Here is a 14,950-nt window from a genome sequence, read left to right as displayed (position 1 = left end):
AAGAGGTACATACCAAACTCAAAGGTACAGGCAGGGCTCAGGTTCTTTAATAGCAACTTGGGATGAGACTGTTCCCTTGTCATTAGAGTGTTATTCAGACAGCTCACAAACATTAGCTCAGAGGAAGGATACTGTTGTAGATTGACTCTTACCTTTAATACCCTTCACTCCAGTTGGACCCCAGTTCCCTATAATTCCAGGGGATCCCGCTTCTCCCTTCAAGCCGGGCAGGCCAGGTCGACCCTGAAACCCCTTCACACCGGGGAACCCCGCCATTCCTGGAGAACCTTTCAGACCTAAAGGAAGAGAAAATGATGGATGTGGATGCAGTTACAATGTTCAAACGACATTTGGATAAGTACATAAATAAGAAATGTCTGGAGAGATATGGACCACGTGCAGGCAGGTGGGACTAATTTAGTTTGGGATTACAGTCGGCATGAACTGGTTGGACCGAAGGGTCTGTTTCCATGCTGTTGACTCGATGTATGAATGAATACAATGCCATCATGTCAGTTGGAGAGCTCAGAACCAGCTGATAGTGGACTAGCAATATCCTAACTGTAAACACGTTACGGCAAGGGAACTGATACAGAGCTGAACAATATTGTGCATTAAGAAGTCAGCCTGTAGTGTTATAGCCCAGTGTGGTGCACAGAATGGGGTATAGTACTATACTTCAAGTGGGTCACAGTCTGGGGTATAATGTTATACCGCACTGTAGGTATTGTACTATACACGTCAATGTGGGTCACAAAATGAGCACATAGTCTTAAACCTCAGTGTGGGTCACAGAATGGGCATAAAGTTATACCCCAGTGTAGGTCACAGATTGATGATATAGTTCAATACCCAGTATGAGGTAGTTGTCTTACCTCAGTAAAGGTAACAAGGGGGGAAGCAGAGTAACAGGCCTGGGGTTCTCCAGTTAATCTCCATTGAAAAAAAGAGCATTAAATTCATTTGTTTACCCCCTCAATACAGCAAACACACAAAAGGGAATTTTACACTCTTTAATTCAGAGGGATTGGTTTATCAGTCTCAGTATTTATTCAGTAGAACTGGTTGAAATGATTTCCAGTTACTTGTTACCTTTCAGGCCATCAAGACCTGGCAGACCATCCACTCCGAAGCGACCAGGGGATCCGGGGAATCCTGCATCCCCATGGGGTCCCTGGATACCAGGAATTCCAGGCAAACCTTTCATTCCAGCTGGGCCTGGGGGCCCTCTGTCACCACGATCCCCTTTGAAACCAAAAGAACCTGAAACGTAACAAATTGTCATTAGTCAGAGGGATGAGGAGAGGAGAGAAGAGAAGAGGAGGGAAGAGAGAGATGGAAAAAGAAGAGAAGCCAGAAAGTGGAGGGACAGGAGGAGGCTGGAGATGAATTGGAACGAGAAGACAGAGGAAAGTGAGTAGGTGAGAGGAGAGGAGGGGCAAGGACTGGATGAGCAGGGGGAGGGATGTTAGAGGAAGGGGGTAAATGGAGAAGAGCTTGAAGTGCTAGATAATGAGGAGGAGGTGGACATACTAAAACTGTTATGTTCAAAAGATGAGACAATGGAGCTTTCAGTGTTAATCCTGTGACTGTTGCACATTCCTCATAGCGCACAGACCAATCAGAGGAATAACCATTTCCATTTTCATTGACATAATCTATCCACAATTTGAAATTTCCAGTTGACCAAATTCCTATAACATATGAATCTCCAAGATTAGCCACACAATAGACTAGTTGGCACTTTGAGCTTACTCTGCCATTCAATAAGATCATGGCTGATCTAATAAGTCCTCATTCCAATAATCTTTCACCTTCTTACTCATCAAGAATCTATCTCTACAATTGCTTTAAAAATATAAGAATTCCTTATATATAGATAGTAAGCCCTCGTTCCAGATTCTTCTACAAGAGGTAATATCCTTTCTGCATTCCACCGATCAACATCCCCAGGACCTTACATGTTTCAATTAAATCACTTCTTATTTTCCTCAGCTCCAATACAGACCTACCCTGTCCAACCTTTTCTCATAAAACAATCCTCCCTTTCCAGATATAAGACTGGTAAACCTTCTCTGAACTGCTTTCCATGCATTTATATACTTTTGTTTCAATAAAGAGACCGATTCTAGATAAAGTATCTAGATGTGGTCTTACCAATGCCATATATAACTGGAGCATAAATTCCAAACTTTTGCATTCAAGAAACAATAATATTCAATTACTTTTCCTAATTACCTGCATACTGTACTCAATTCATGCACCAAGGCATATCAATCCTTCTCATTTAGATAATAACATTTTTTACTCTTCCTGTCAAAATTCACATATCTCGCTTTCCCACATTATATACTAATTCCACATCTTTGACCATTCACTTAACCTATCCCACACCTCGATAGCGCTTTGAGAATCCTGTTCATAATTTGCTTTGTTAGAATCATAGAACCCTTACAATGTGAGACCATTCAGCCCATCGAGTCCACGCTGACCTTCCAAAAAAGCAGGGAGAAAGTGAGGTCTGCAGATGCTGGAAGTCAGAGTCGAGAGTGTGTTGCTGGAAAAGCGCAGCAGGTCAGGCAGCATCCGAGGAGCAGGAGAATTGACGTTTCGGACCGGATTCCTGATGAAGAGTTCTGGCCCGAAATGTCGATTCGCTTGCTCCTCGGAAGCTGCCTGACCTGCTGTGCTTTTCCAGCAACACACTCTCAACTTCCAAAAAAAAGCATCCAACCCAGACTCACCCCCTATTATTGCCCTGTAAACTTGTACTTACCATGGTTAACCCACCTAGCCTGCACATCCCTGAACATGACAGACAATTTTAACATGGCTAATTCACCTAACCTGCACATGTTTGGTTTGTTATGCATCTTTTTGTTGTTAGCAAATTTAACAACCATTTATTCACTCTCTTCATCTAAGTCATTTATAAAAATTATAAGAAGTTGAGAGGCTATTATTGATCCCTGTGGACCAACCAAAACATGACTCATTGATGCCTACTCTGTGTTTCACCTTAACCAGGCAATCTTCATTCCTGAAGAAGGGCTTATGCCTGAAACGTCGATTCTCCTGCTCCTTGGAAAATTAAAGCCACTGTATCAACTATCTTGTCTGCCGGTTCTTTTAAGATCATGGTTATGTTTGGGATTAATAATTTGAAGAATTGGATTTAAGAATTTAAATCCAAAATAACACTTGGAGAATTTAAAATCAGTTCATTATATAAGACAGGAATTCAAAATTATAATCATGATTGTGACAATGAAACTATGATATAAACCCATCTGGTTTACTAATAGACTTTTGGGAATTAGGAATGGACAATAATGCTGGTTTTGTCAGTGATTATCAGATCCTGTGCATGAATTGCAATGGAATACCAACCTGCTACAACATCATTGATGGCAGATGGAAGGGGTAAATGGGATAGGGAATGAATTGCCAGCAGATAGTTCCTTATGATGAAAGTTGTATGCTGTGTTTACCTTTCTTTGGGTTTAATTCCAGAGAGGTGATAGATAGGGGAGATGGGCACCAACATTACTAAACCCCAACCTGCCTAATATCCCCAGTCTCACAGCAGTACCTGGATCTAGAAGCTTGGAACTACAGAAAGGCCCTGCAGATTAACAACTTGATTAATTGTGCTTCAGCTCACCATGAGGCAATTGTGTTTTAAGGCAGCACACAACGAGATAAAGGGAAGAAAAAATAAAATTATTTTTTGATAGTGCTAGCCCAGGATGTTGTGAAATGCATCAATCAATGAAACACTTTATGAAATGTAGTCAATTAGGTTCAACAGGAAAACCAACCTACCTTCCATTGACTCTATCTACACTTCCTGCTGCTTTGGCGAAGCAGCCGACATAATTAAAAACCCCAGCCACCCCACTTAGACTCTCTTCCACCCTCTTCCATCAGGCCGACCCTACAAAAGTTTGAAAACACGTACCAACAGATTCAAGAACAGCTTCTTCCCTGTTGCTATCAGACTTATTAACAGACCTCTCATATTTAGAGTTGATCTTTCTCTGTACCTTCTCTGCAGCTGTAACACTATATTCTGTATTCTGTTCTATTACCCTGATATAATTATGTAAGATATAATTTGTCTAGTTAGCATGCACAAAAATACTTTTCACTGTATCTTGATGCATGTGACAATAATAACAAATCAAATAAAACAAATCAAAACTCACAAACTCCCAAGAATGACTGGGTGATCTGTTTGTTGATATTGTTTGAGGAATAAACATTTACCAACACATTAAAGAGAAGACCCCAATCCCCCCGCCTCTTCTCCAAACTAATGTTTGTTTCCTTAATCTCCAATTGAGAATCTCCAAAAGAGACTTCCGTTTAGCAATCTATGTGAAACCTGGCACTTCTGACAATGTGAAATTCTCTCAGTACTCACAGTCTTACAGAGCAGTATTCCCTCAATACAGACGTTCCGACAATGCTCCCTCAGTTCTAACCTTCTGACAGTACGGTTCTCCCTCAGCACTGACCCTATAACAGTGCAGTTCTCCCTCAGCACTGACTCTGTGACAGTGCAGCACTCCCTCAGCACTGACCTTCTGACAGTGCAGCACTCCCTCAGTACTGACCCTCTGACAGTGCAGCACTCCCTCAGTACTGACCCTCTGACAGTGCAGCACTCCCTCAGTACTGACCCTCTGACAGTGCAGCACTCCCTCAGCACTGACCCTCTGACAGTGCAGTGCTCCCTCAATACTGAGACTTTGATCCCAACTAATGTTCTTGGGACAAAGGTTTGTTACAATAAGAAAAGGTGATGATATTTCTATTCAATTAAATTGTGAAAAAACAATGTAGCCTACAGATGACCATGAAACCATCATTGATTGTCATTAAAAAAAGATTCCTTACGTCCTGTGAAGAAGGAAGACTTTCCTTCTTTACCTGATCTGATATATATGTGACTCCAACCCTGCCTCTCAGCAATTAGGGATGAGTAATAATTACTGGCCTCGCACATCTCATGAACAAATTAAGTAAATTCCTCAATACTGAGCTCCAACAGTGTAATGCTTATTCAATGCTGTTCCTCTGAATGGATAGAACTTGCTCAGTACTGACCTCCCACGGAGCAGTACTCCTTTCGTACTGATGCTCTGATAGAGCAGCAGTATCTCAACATTTACTGTCTGACTATCCAAGTTTCTCTCAATACCAGCCCCTGGAATAGTGAAGCTCTCCTTCAGTACTGCACCAGGAGTGTCAACCTGGCTTTAAATCTCTAGAACAGCGCATGAACTTTCTGATAGTTAGGTGAGTAAAGAGCGGGTTGACATTAATGTGGTCTTTCTGCTCAGGTTTCCTGAGTTTTCTCAACCACAGACATTTATTGGTGCTTACCTTGAGGGCCTGGAAAACCAGGTATCCCTTGTAACCCTGGTGACCCATCCTGCCCCTTGGCCCCAGATGGTCCCCTCACTCCTGGAACTCCTGTAGGGCCAGGTAGCCCTGGTTTGCCTTCTTCACCACTGAGCCCTTTAACTCCCGATACTCCATCCACACCTAAAGACAAGACAATGCTTTGTGAATTGTGAATCCATCCAATCTGAGCCGTCACTCATTTCCCCAGTACTGCTGCATATAATTTCAATTTGATACCACCCTTAAACTCTTCATTTTTCCATGGATGGTGCAGCTTTCCCAATGCAATATATCGAAGGAGTTACAAAGTATTGCCTTAAATGTCCATCACTGCTTCTCAATCTTATTTTCTCAGGTCGCTTGAGCCAACTCCATCTCCATAACCTTGTAACTACTTAAACTTAAGGCTTAGATACATAGATCTTATCCTTAAAATAAATGTGAATTATTTTGTGTTATGATCACTGTTGTCTTTACTGGGAAGTCATTAGTAAATCCTGTCTCATTGCACATTACAAAGTCTTAAACAGCCTGTACTCTGGTTGACATGGAGCATACTATGTTCAGGAATTCACCCGAGTTTATTTTATCAATTCATCTACCAGCGATCTTCTCAAATCTGATTCATCCAATCTATATGAAGATTAAAATCATTCTTTATTATTGCAGTACATTGGATGGAGTTGCAGTACGCTTCTTACAAGTCCCTATTCTTTCTTTCTGTTTGCTTTGTCCTGCAGTTAAGTTATTATTAGGAGACCTACACATTATTGCCAACACGCACTCTAAATTGTAGTTGCTCAGCCACTGAGGATCCAGGTGTGTCAATCAGTTGTACCAAAGACATTTCCAGTGTTATCGCCCAGCTTTGGAAGTCACTCCTGGGCACAAATCTTGGAGAGTCTTGCAGAAGAGAAAGAGCTAGAGGGAAGGTAGCTTGCTATCTCTGCTTGCTATGTCTTATCTTTTCCCAAATAGATTTCTGGTGTCCTTCCTATTGGAAGGATGTTGAAAGGGTTCAGAAAAGGGTTACAAGGATGTTGCCAGGGTTGGAGGATTTGAGCTATGGGAGAAGCTGAATAGGTTGGGGCTGTTTTCCCTGGAATGTCAGAGGCTGAGGGGTCACCTTATAGAAGTTTATAAAATCATGAGGAGCATGGATAGGATAAATAGACAGGGTCCTTTCCTTGGGGTGGGAGAGTCCAGAACTAGAGGGGCATAGGTTTAGGGTGAGAGGGGAAAGATATAAAAGGGACCTAAGGGATAACTTTTTCATGCAGAGGGTGGTATGTGTATGGATTGAGCTGCCAGAGGAAGTGGTAGAGGCTGGTACAGTTGCAACATTAAAGGCATTTGGATGGGTATATGAATAGGAAGGGTTTAAAGGGATATGAGCCATTTGCAGGCAAATGGGACAAGATTGGGTTGGGATATCTGGTCGGCATGGACGGGTTGGACCTAAGGGTCTGTTTCCTTGCTGTACACCTCTATGACTCTATGACTCTACATCTTATTTTTCTGAACTATGGTCATCTCTCACTACTGTTTCAGAGACAATCTCCACTCTCATTACATTAAGGGAAGTTGCTCATCCTTTTTTACCAAACATCAATCCTTTCTGCTCCCTCCCCATGGCTCTGACAATCTTCCTTAAGCATGAAGCCCAGAACTTAATAAACTAATAATAATGCTAGCTATTGCTTACCTTTCCATCCAATTCCTCCGGCATCTCCTTTTTCTCCTTTGGATCCTGGATGACCTGGTTGGCCTGGTTCCCCGGGGTATCCTGGCACTGCCCCAATTGCATCTCCATGCAAGCCTTTTTCACCAGTTGCTCCTGGCCTTCCTGGTAGTCCCGGAAGCCCAGTATTCCCAGTTGACCCAGGTGGACCTGGTGAACCAGGATCTCCACGGGGCCCAACAAAACCTACAGGAGGATTGACTACGTTAAAATCCTTCTTTTAACCCTTTAACCAAATAATTCAATGATTGACGCTTATGTTTATAATGAGCACCATAAAATTAACACAGTAACTCATCCCAAGGTTTTTCACAGGGGTAACCAACATAGAAGACCGAGCAACTTGAGTTATTAGGACAAATGATTAAAAATCTGACTGAAGAATGCATTTTTAAGAGGTAACATGAAAAGGGGAGAGAGAAAGAGAGAGAGAGAGAAGGATAAAGAGGTTGAGCTATTAAGGAATAAAATTCTCAAACATCTGCAGTTCAAGTGACTAAAGGCAGAGAAACCAATGGTGCAATGATAGAAATCAGGAATGCTGAAGAGAAAATTAGGGAGATCCAGATATCTCACTGAGATGTGAGGCTGGATGGGATTACAGATCTAGAAAGCAAATTGATCACAAAAATGAAAACTTTTAAATTCCATTCATACAAGAATATTCCATGAAAACTTTTGACATGTTGAGTGCGTGTTCATTGGTTGATATACTTCGATGTAGCACCATGGGATCAGGGAGCTGCAACTTCAGTTTTACGGAAACCTAACTGAAGCATTTCAAGAGCTATACTTTGACCCTGTGAATTGTTTTTCATTGGTTAGTGAATGAGATGTGGGAGAACTTGTTTCACTACATCAAGACATGATGCAGCTTCAGGTTTCAAGACGACCATCAGCCTCTGGAACAAGTTGTTATCTCAAGTAGCGATTGACTTTGAACATTGTAAGGGTGGTAATATCACTGTGCAAAAAGATAGGGGGGATATGAGGTGATGTCCCTCATTGTACAGTGGAATTGCAGTTAACACAGTGTTATAAATCCATTGAACCTATGCCAGCTCTCTGGAAGAGCTATCCAACTCAGTCCTCATCCACTCCTCTTTTCCCCCATTCCTGCAGATTTTCTCTCTTCACATGTTCATCTGGTTCCCTGTAAGGATTCCACTAAAGGTTGAGCCCAACTTCCACCATCACAGTAATAATGTTTAATAACAGATCTGCAAAGAAATAGTTGGGCACAGTAGTTAATATGGAATTGTCAGTTTGTCATGAAGACAAATCTGTTTCATGAATGACCTATTGAGAGCAAAATCTGCCATCTTTTTATCTTGATGAGGTTTACATTACAATGCGTAAACTCAAAGAGTTTTGACAGCACAGAAAGAGACCCTTTGGCCCATTGTGTGCCAATCATCAAACATCCATCTATTCTAATCTCTTTTCCCAAGAGTCTTGTATTCAATGACATTTCAAGTGTTCATCTGAATACTTCTTAAATATCTTGATAGCTTCCTCCCTTTTAGGAAGTGAGTTCTAGAGAGCTGTAACACTCTGGGTTGGAAAAAAATCCTTTCCCCAAAATCCCCTCTAAATCTCCTACTCCTTGCCTTAAAACTGTACCCCCCTGGTTACTGAACCCTCTGCAAAAGGGGAGCATTTTCTCCCTTTCTACTCTCTACCCATCAGAACTTTGCTTACTTCAGTCAGATTCCACCAGCCCCTCCCTTCAACTTTCTCTGCTCCAAGGAAAATAACCCCAGTATATCCAATCTCCCTTCATAACTCCAGCCCAGACAATATCCTGGTGAATCTCTTCTGTACCCTCTCAAGTGCAATCACATCTTCTTATAGTGACCAGAACTGTACGAGTATTCCAACTGTGACCTAACCAACATTATCTATACAGGTCCATCATAACTTCCTGCCTCTTGTTTTTTTTTTGAAAGGATCAAACATTATTAAACTTTAAATGTAGAACAACTAATGGAGTCTAGACACGTGATATATCTTTCTTCTTGCAGCATTGAATCCAGCTAAAGATTCCATTCAGCTTATTAAAATATTGCACCGAAGAGGAATTCAGTTCATTCAATGATTCCTGATCAATTTCACAGGCTGACACCTAAAATGGTGTCAATAAGAAATCAGTGAGTTTAATTTGGCCATAAACCAATTAAAATAGAGCTGTCCTAAATTAACAACAGAGAGATAGACAGAGAGAGAGAGAGAGAGAGAGAGAGAGAGAGAGAACCGAACATAACCTATAAAGAAGTTTTGCTTTTTCAGTTATAAGGCAGACAGAAATCCAGAATTAATCATTCAGAGGGATCCATGTCCCACTGCCTTCAATGGGATGGACACAATGTGGCTTGACTTTTAACTGAATCTCTGACTGTATGAAATGATCCAGCAAAATTCTCTGTCATATTAAAACTGAGTCAAATGCCTTAAGGGTAACGGTAATAAAACTATAGAGCTGAAAATGTGTTGCTGGAAAAGCGCAGCAGGTCAGGCAGCATCCAAGGAGCAGGAGAAGATTCCTGAAGAAGGGCTCATGCCCGAAAAGTTGATTCTCCTGCTCCTTGGATGCTGCCTGACCTGCTGCGCTTTTCCAGCAACACATTTTCAGCTCTGATCTCCAGCATCTGCAGTCCTCACTTTCTCCTAATAAAATTATCGAACCAAGGTATGTATTTGGAGTTAGGTCACAGACCAACTATTGTTAAAACAAGGTTAAGGGAACAAATGGTCACTTCCTGATCCATGGTTCCACCACATCTTCACTTCAAATACTACAGCAATGGGGAAGAATAACCTGGTGGCCCTGGAATTCCTGGCCCTGGAGCACCAACATAACCTTTCCTTCCTGGGTATCCTGGTCGGGATAATCCTGGGAATCCCTGTGGACCTTTCTCACCTGCAACATAAAAATAATTTTGAAGTGAGAGGGCCCAATAGCTTTACGCGAATTGGTGTCAATCACGACCTGTCCCTGGGATCGAGGTCAGTCTAAAACATTATACCTTTATCTCCAGGCAAACCTGATGGGCCCCTCAGTCCTGGAGGTCCTGGAGTTCCACAGGGAATCGCTGTAAAGATTCACAAACAACACAAATTAATCTCCACAAATTCAGTGTAAACCCCAAAAATCAAAACCCTTTTATGGATTAATAATGAAATGCACAATGTACATGCATACATGCTGGATGTGAGCATCACTGCCTCGGCAGGTATATTGCCCATCATAATTGCCCCTGAAAACGTGGCGCTGGGCTGCGTTCTTGAATCATTGCTGTCCAGGTGATATACATCCACTGACCCTCAATGTGGCACGGTGGCTCAGTGGTTAGCACTGCTGCCTCACAGCGCCAAGGACCCAGGTTTGACTCCAGCCTCGGGCGACTGTCTGTGTGGAATTTGCACATTCTCCCCGTGTCTGCGTTGGTTTCCTCTGGGTGCTCCAGTTTCCTCCCACAGTCAAATGATGTACTGGTCAGGTAGATTGGCCGTGCTAAATTGCCCACTGTGTTAGTCAGGGGTGAATGTAGGGAAATGAGTCTGGATGGGTTACTCTTTGGAGGGTTGGTGTGGACTTGTTAGGCCGGAGGGCCTGTATCCACACTGTAGGGAATCTAATCTAATCTAACTCGGTATCGAAAACAGTTCATTATAATAGTGTCATTCGGACTCCAAGATTTGCCCAGTAGCTGTGAACACAAGATAACAATTATTACACCAGTGGGTATAGGTCAGGAAATCAGATGTCTACAGTCTGTGATTGCCCGTCTGTTATCTTGTTAGTCAGTCTGTTATCACAAAACATAGTTAATGATAGAGGGGCTGTTGAGGTCTACTTGCCCTGTGTGTTAGCATCATGCTGGGCTGGATATGAATGGCTCTCCCATTGTAGCTTTATGCCTAAAAGTTGAGGATTTTAAGTCAGATGTAAGACTCAACTCTGTTGTACCAATTACATGGAGCCAATATCGCTAAAACTAAACTGAGGTATACAAAGGAACAAAAACAATAGCCTTGGCCCTCAATCATGCAAACAATTTATTTCCATATAGAATCACAAAGATTAAAGAGCAGGAGGCCATTCAATCCATTGTACCAATCTTCAAGTGAAGCTGTACAATTTTTTTCTCTTTTTAAATACTTCGCCAATTCTCAGTTAAATTATGTTCTAGTTTCTACCTCAATAGCCCCTCTGTCATTATCCACGCCCTGTGCCAATTGTTGATTTCCCATCAATTTCCTCTTTTCAAGGTCCCAGGGAGAATCTTCAAGCTGTGACCCCACTTTGTCATTGATACACCAACCAGAGGAGCTGGAACTCAGTTCTCACTCTCTGGGTGTCCTTCTGGACTGTGTTGATTGATGACAGTATCAGAGAAAGATAAGCAGGTAAAAGATGATTAATTGGAGATGGATAAGTATCCTCTACCTGGTTGGAATCCTGGGATACCACTGCCCACCGGCAGGATTTCCTGTCTGTCAATGCAGTCACCTACCATTCAACAGAAACAAGTGGAAATTTTAATGATATTGAACGGGGTGGTAACAGGGTTAAAAACACTCACTAAAGATAACAATTTACATGTCACTTTCACGGAGATTTTTATGGAGAATGTCTTGGAATGTTCTTCATAAGATTTATAATCTTCTCCATGGCTCTTGTTCAACCCAGAGGGCATTGACAAACTAGTTAGCAACTGGTGAAACGGGATTTGGTAAATCTGATCTTTTGTGATAGCACTGGCGTCACTCAGTCTCATGTTCTGAAACTAGGTTTCCACTCTCTCCGGTACAAGAGGTGGTTAGCTTCCCAGAGTCACTTCATCGTCTCGAAATAAATATTGGAGAAAGGTGCGGAAAACCAGGGCAATCTGGTGCGAAGGCCAGTTTCTGGGAGAAGACAGATCTTTGGATATCGTGAGCCCAAGCCCTGTGACACTCTTTCCATTAAGACAAGCCAGACCTGTCATTATGGAATGCTCACCCAAGATTCACTGGGATGTCCAATCACAGAATCACCCCTGATAGAAGTCAACAGCAGGCCATCAGAATGAGGCCTAATACCAATTGAACAAAGAGATCAAAAGGAAATATGGGTGAAGAATGCCAGTATAGTCCCAATTGGTGCAACACTGGGGCATGTTTTGGGAGCCCTCAACTTTGTGCCTTCTATTTAAAGGAAAGTTTCTTAGCTTATGGAACCACTGGTGGAGTTAAGGCCTGGAAGGCGCAACACTTACCTGGAGTTCCAGGGATGCCTGGAGGTCCTGGAATTCCTGGTATACCAGCAGGTCCAAAGTCACCAGGAGGCCCTGGTCTTCCCCGAGGTCCCTGAATGCCAACCCCCGGCAGGCCAGGTCTCCCTGGGATTCCTTTTCTGCCCGGGACACCTGGGCTACCTACAACACCAGGGTAACCTTCCAAAGCATCGCCCTGGAATACAGGTTATATCATCTGTTCAGACAACTGACCAGGCATCTACCACAACAACATCTTAGCAAAAAACAACTCCCATCTATAAAAGGTAACGCTACCATTACCCTATCAGTTCAACGAGAGAGAGAGAGAGAGCGGAACTGGTAGTCAGTTTAATCTTAGGGTCACCATATCTTATAGAGGGAGAAGTTGAGTAAGTGGCACTTCCATCTGTACAGCACCTATAACAAAGTAACATTTTCCCAAAAATTAAGACAAGTTTGGTCAATGAGATGGATTTAAAGGATCATTCTGAAGGCTGAGAGGTTTGGGGAGGTCATTCCTGGGTTGAGAGCATGAGCACCTGTCAGCTTGGCTGTCACTGCTGGTGCAGAGGAGACTGGGGTAGGGCCGGGGGGTCTTCAGAGCTCAGATCTGGAAAGACATCTATGCTGAGTTCATCGATAATATTGGTCATTGCCCTGCTACTCACTCAGGATTGACCACATCAGCTTGTGCTGCACTCTAACTGAAACATACATACAACATCAACACTGCAGCTTTATGCATACAGTGCAACACCAGAGCTCCAATGCCTACAATATTAACGCTGTCACTCTAGCATGTACAACACTGCAGCTCCAATGCCTACAGTATCAACACTGCAGCTCCAGCATGTACAACACAACACCGCAGCTCAAATAGATATGACACAACACCGTTGCTCAACTGCATACAATGCTGCAGCTCCAAAACATGCAACATAACACCACAGCTCCAATGCATTCAATATCAACATTGTAGTTCTAACACAGACAACACTGCAGCTCTAAAACATATAACACAATACTAAAGCTCCAGCACATCCAACATTGCAGCTCCAGCACATACAACACTGCAGCTCCAGTGCATACAACAGTAACACACCAGCTGAAGCAAATACAATACTGCACATGCAACACACAAAACAGCAGTAATGCACTTCCAATAGATGTAAATGTAGCCATGCATTACACATTTTAGCTATATTGCAGCTACAGCTTATTCAATGACAACATTGCAGCTTCACCACATGGAACAGCGCACTGCACTTACAGCCCCTAGAATAGCCAGAAGAGCACATCCAGTGCATAAAACATCAACACTGCAGCTGCAGCAAGTTTAATAGCAACCAGTGAAGCTGCAACACACATTGCACATTGAGTACATACAACAACGCGACACAGCTGCAACAAATTCAGCAGCAGCACAGCAACTCCAATGGCAAAACCACAGCTTCAGCACATGCAGCAGAAAGGGCAACTGATGTGCATAAACCATCTGTGGCTGCAGCATGTGGAGGACCATCAATACATTTACAACAACAGCCCTGAAGCTGCAAATCCAGTGTCAAGAGAAGTGAAGCCTGTGAGTGGGGATGTGATTAGAGTCACTGAGGTGGGAGCAGCACTGCTCAGGTGACATTTTTGCTGGATCAGAGAATGATATGTCAAAGGATGAAGCCAGTCGCTCCTTTGTGTTCTAGCTGTCTTTTTGTTTTGCAAATGCTATGCCATCAGACTCATTCTCCCTGCACTTCCCCTGAAATCCTGCATGTTTCTCCTGACCAAATAGTTATCCAGTTCCCATTGGGAAAATATGCTTGAATCTGCTTCCACCGCCCTGACATATGAATATCTATCTGCTCCACAAACTGTACAATGTGTTCAGTCAGGTTTGCAGAGGTGATTAGGAAGTCAATGCAGTAACTTACTGGGATTCCTGGATATCCTTGTCTGCCTGGTTTCCCATTATTTCCTGGAATACCAGGCTGTCCGGGTTGTCCTGTTAATCCTGGCTGTCCTTGGTCTCCTTTGGAACCTTCATGAAGAGACATGCACAGTTAACTTCCACCTTGTTTGGAATTTGAGTATATGTGACTGAATTGTGAGTCAATTCTTCTCATCGCGAGATCAATGAATGGAATACCATCCAAAATCCTGGACACAAAATTGATTGGAGCTGAGTTGGGGATGCAGGGCTGATGATTTGTGAGTTGTAGATCAGTTCTCATCTACTGGAGTTACTCCAGTGCTGCTTCATCCCTGCTATGCTCAGGGGAGGACCCAGCGGAATGGCTGAGAAATTAGGTCTCCAGCCAGCATGCTGTCTCTAAAGAGACCATAAGACCATAAGACATAGGAGTGGAAGTAAGGCCATTCGGCCCATCGGGTCCACTCTGCCATTCAATCATGGCTGCTGGGCACTTCAACTCCACTTACCCGCATTCTCCCCGTAGCCCTTAATTCCTCGAGACAACAAGAATCTATCAATCTCTGCCTTGAAGACATTTAGCGTCCCGGCCTCCACTGCACTCTGTGG

The 14,950-nt window shown here is 42.9% G+C and overlaps 1 protein-coding gene across 1 annotated transcript in view; it reads right to left on the bottom strand.

The window, feature by feature from the left end:
- LOC140481614 (uncharacterized) overlaps window positions 1–14,950 on the bottom strand; it is a 220,152-nt gene that overhangs the window by 50,199 nt on the left and 155,003 nt on the right. The window contains exons 24-32 of the mRNA XM_072578091.1: window positions 14,343–14,449; window positions 12,415–12,607; window positions 11,604–11,666; window positions 10,180–10,245; window positions 9,972–10,073; window positions 7,118–7,339; window positions 5,392–5,553; window positions 1,093–1,263; window positions 153–296 (exon numbers count right to left, since the gene is read on the bottom strand). Of these exons, the coding sequence (XP_072434192.1) occupies window positions 153–296; window positions 1,093–1,263; window positions 5,392–5,553; window positions 7,118–7,339; window positions 9,972–10,073; window positions 10,180–10,245; window positions 11,604–11,666; window positions 12,415–12,607; window positions 14,343–14,449 (1,230 nt within the window). The remainder of the gene's footprint in view (window positions 1–152; window positions 297–1,092; window positions 1,264–5,391; window positions 5,554–7,117; window positions 7,340–9,971; window positions 10,074–10,179; window positions 10,246–11,603; window positions 11,667–12,414; window positions 12,608–14,342; window positions 14,450–14,950) is intronic.

This window comes from Chiloscyllium punctatum, chromosome 9, assembly GCF_047496795.1.
Source record: "Chiloscyllium punctatum isolate Juve2018m chromosome 9, sChiPun1.3, whole genome shotgun sequence".
Taxonomy (NCBI): Eukaryota; Metazoa; Chordata; class Chondrichthyes; order Orectolobiformes; family Hemiscylliidae; genus Chiloscyllium; species Chiloscyllium punctatum.
The sequence above is the reverse complement of the archived record's forward strand: the minus strand, read 5'-3'. Positions and strand labels throughout refer to the sequence as shown.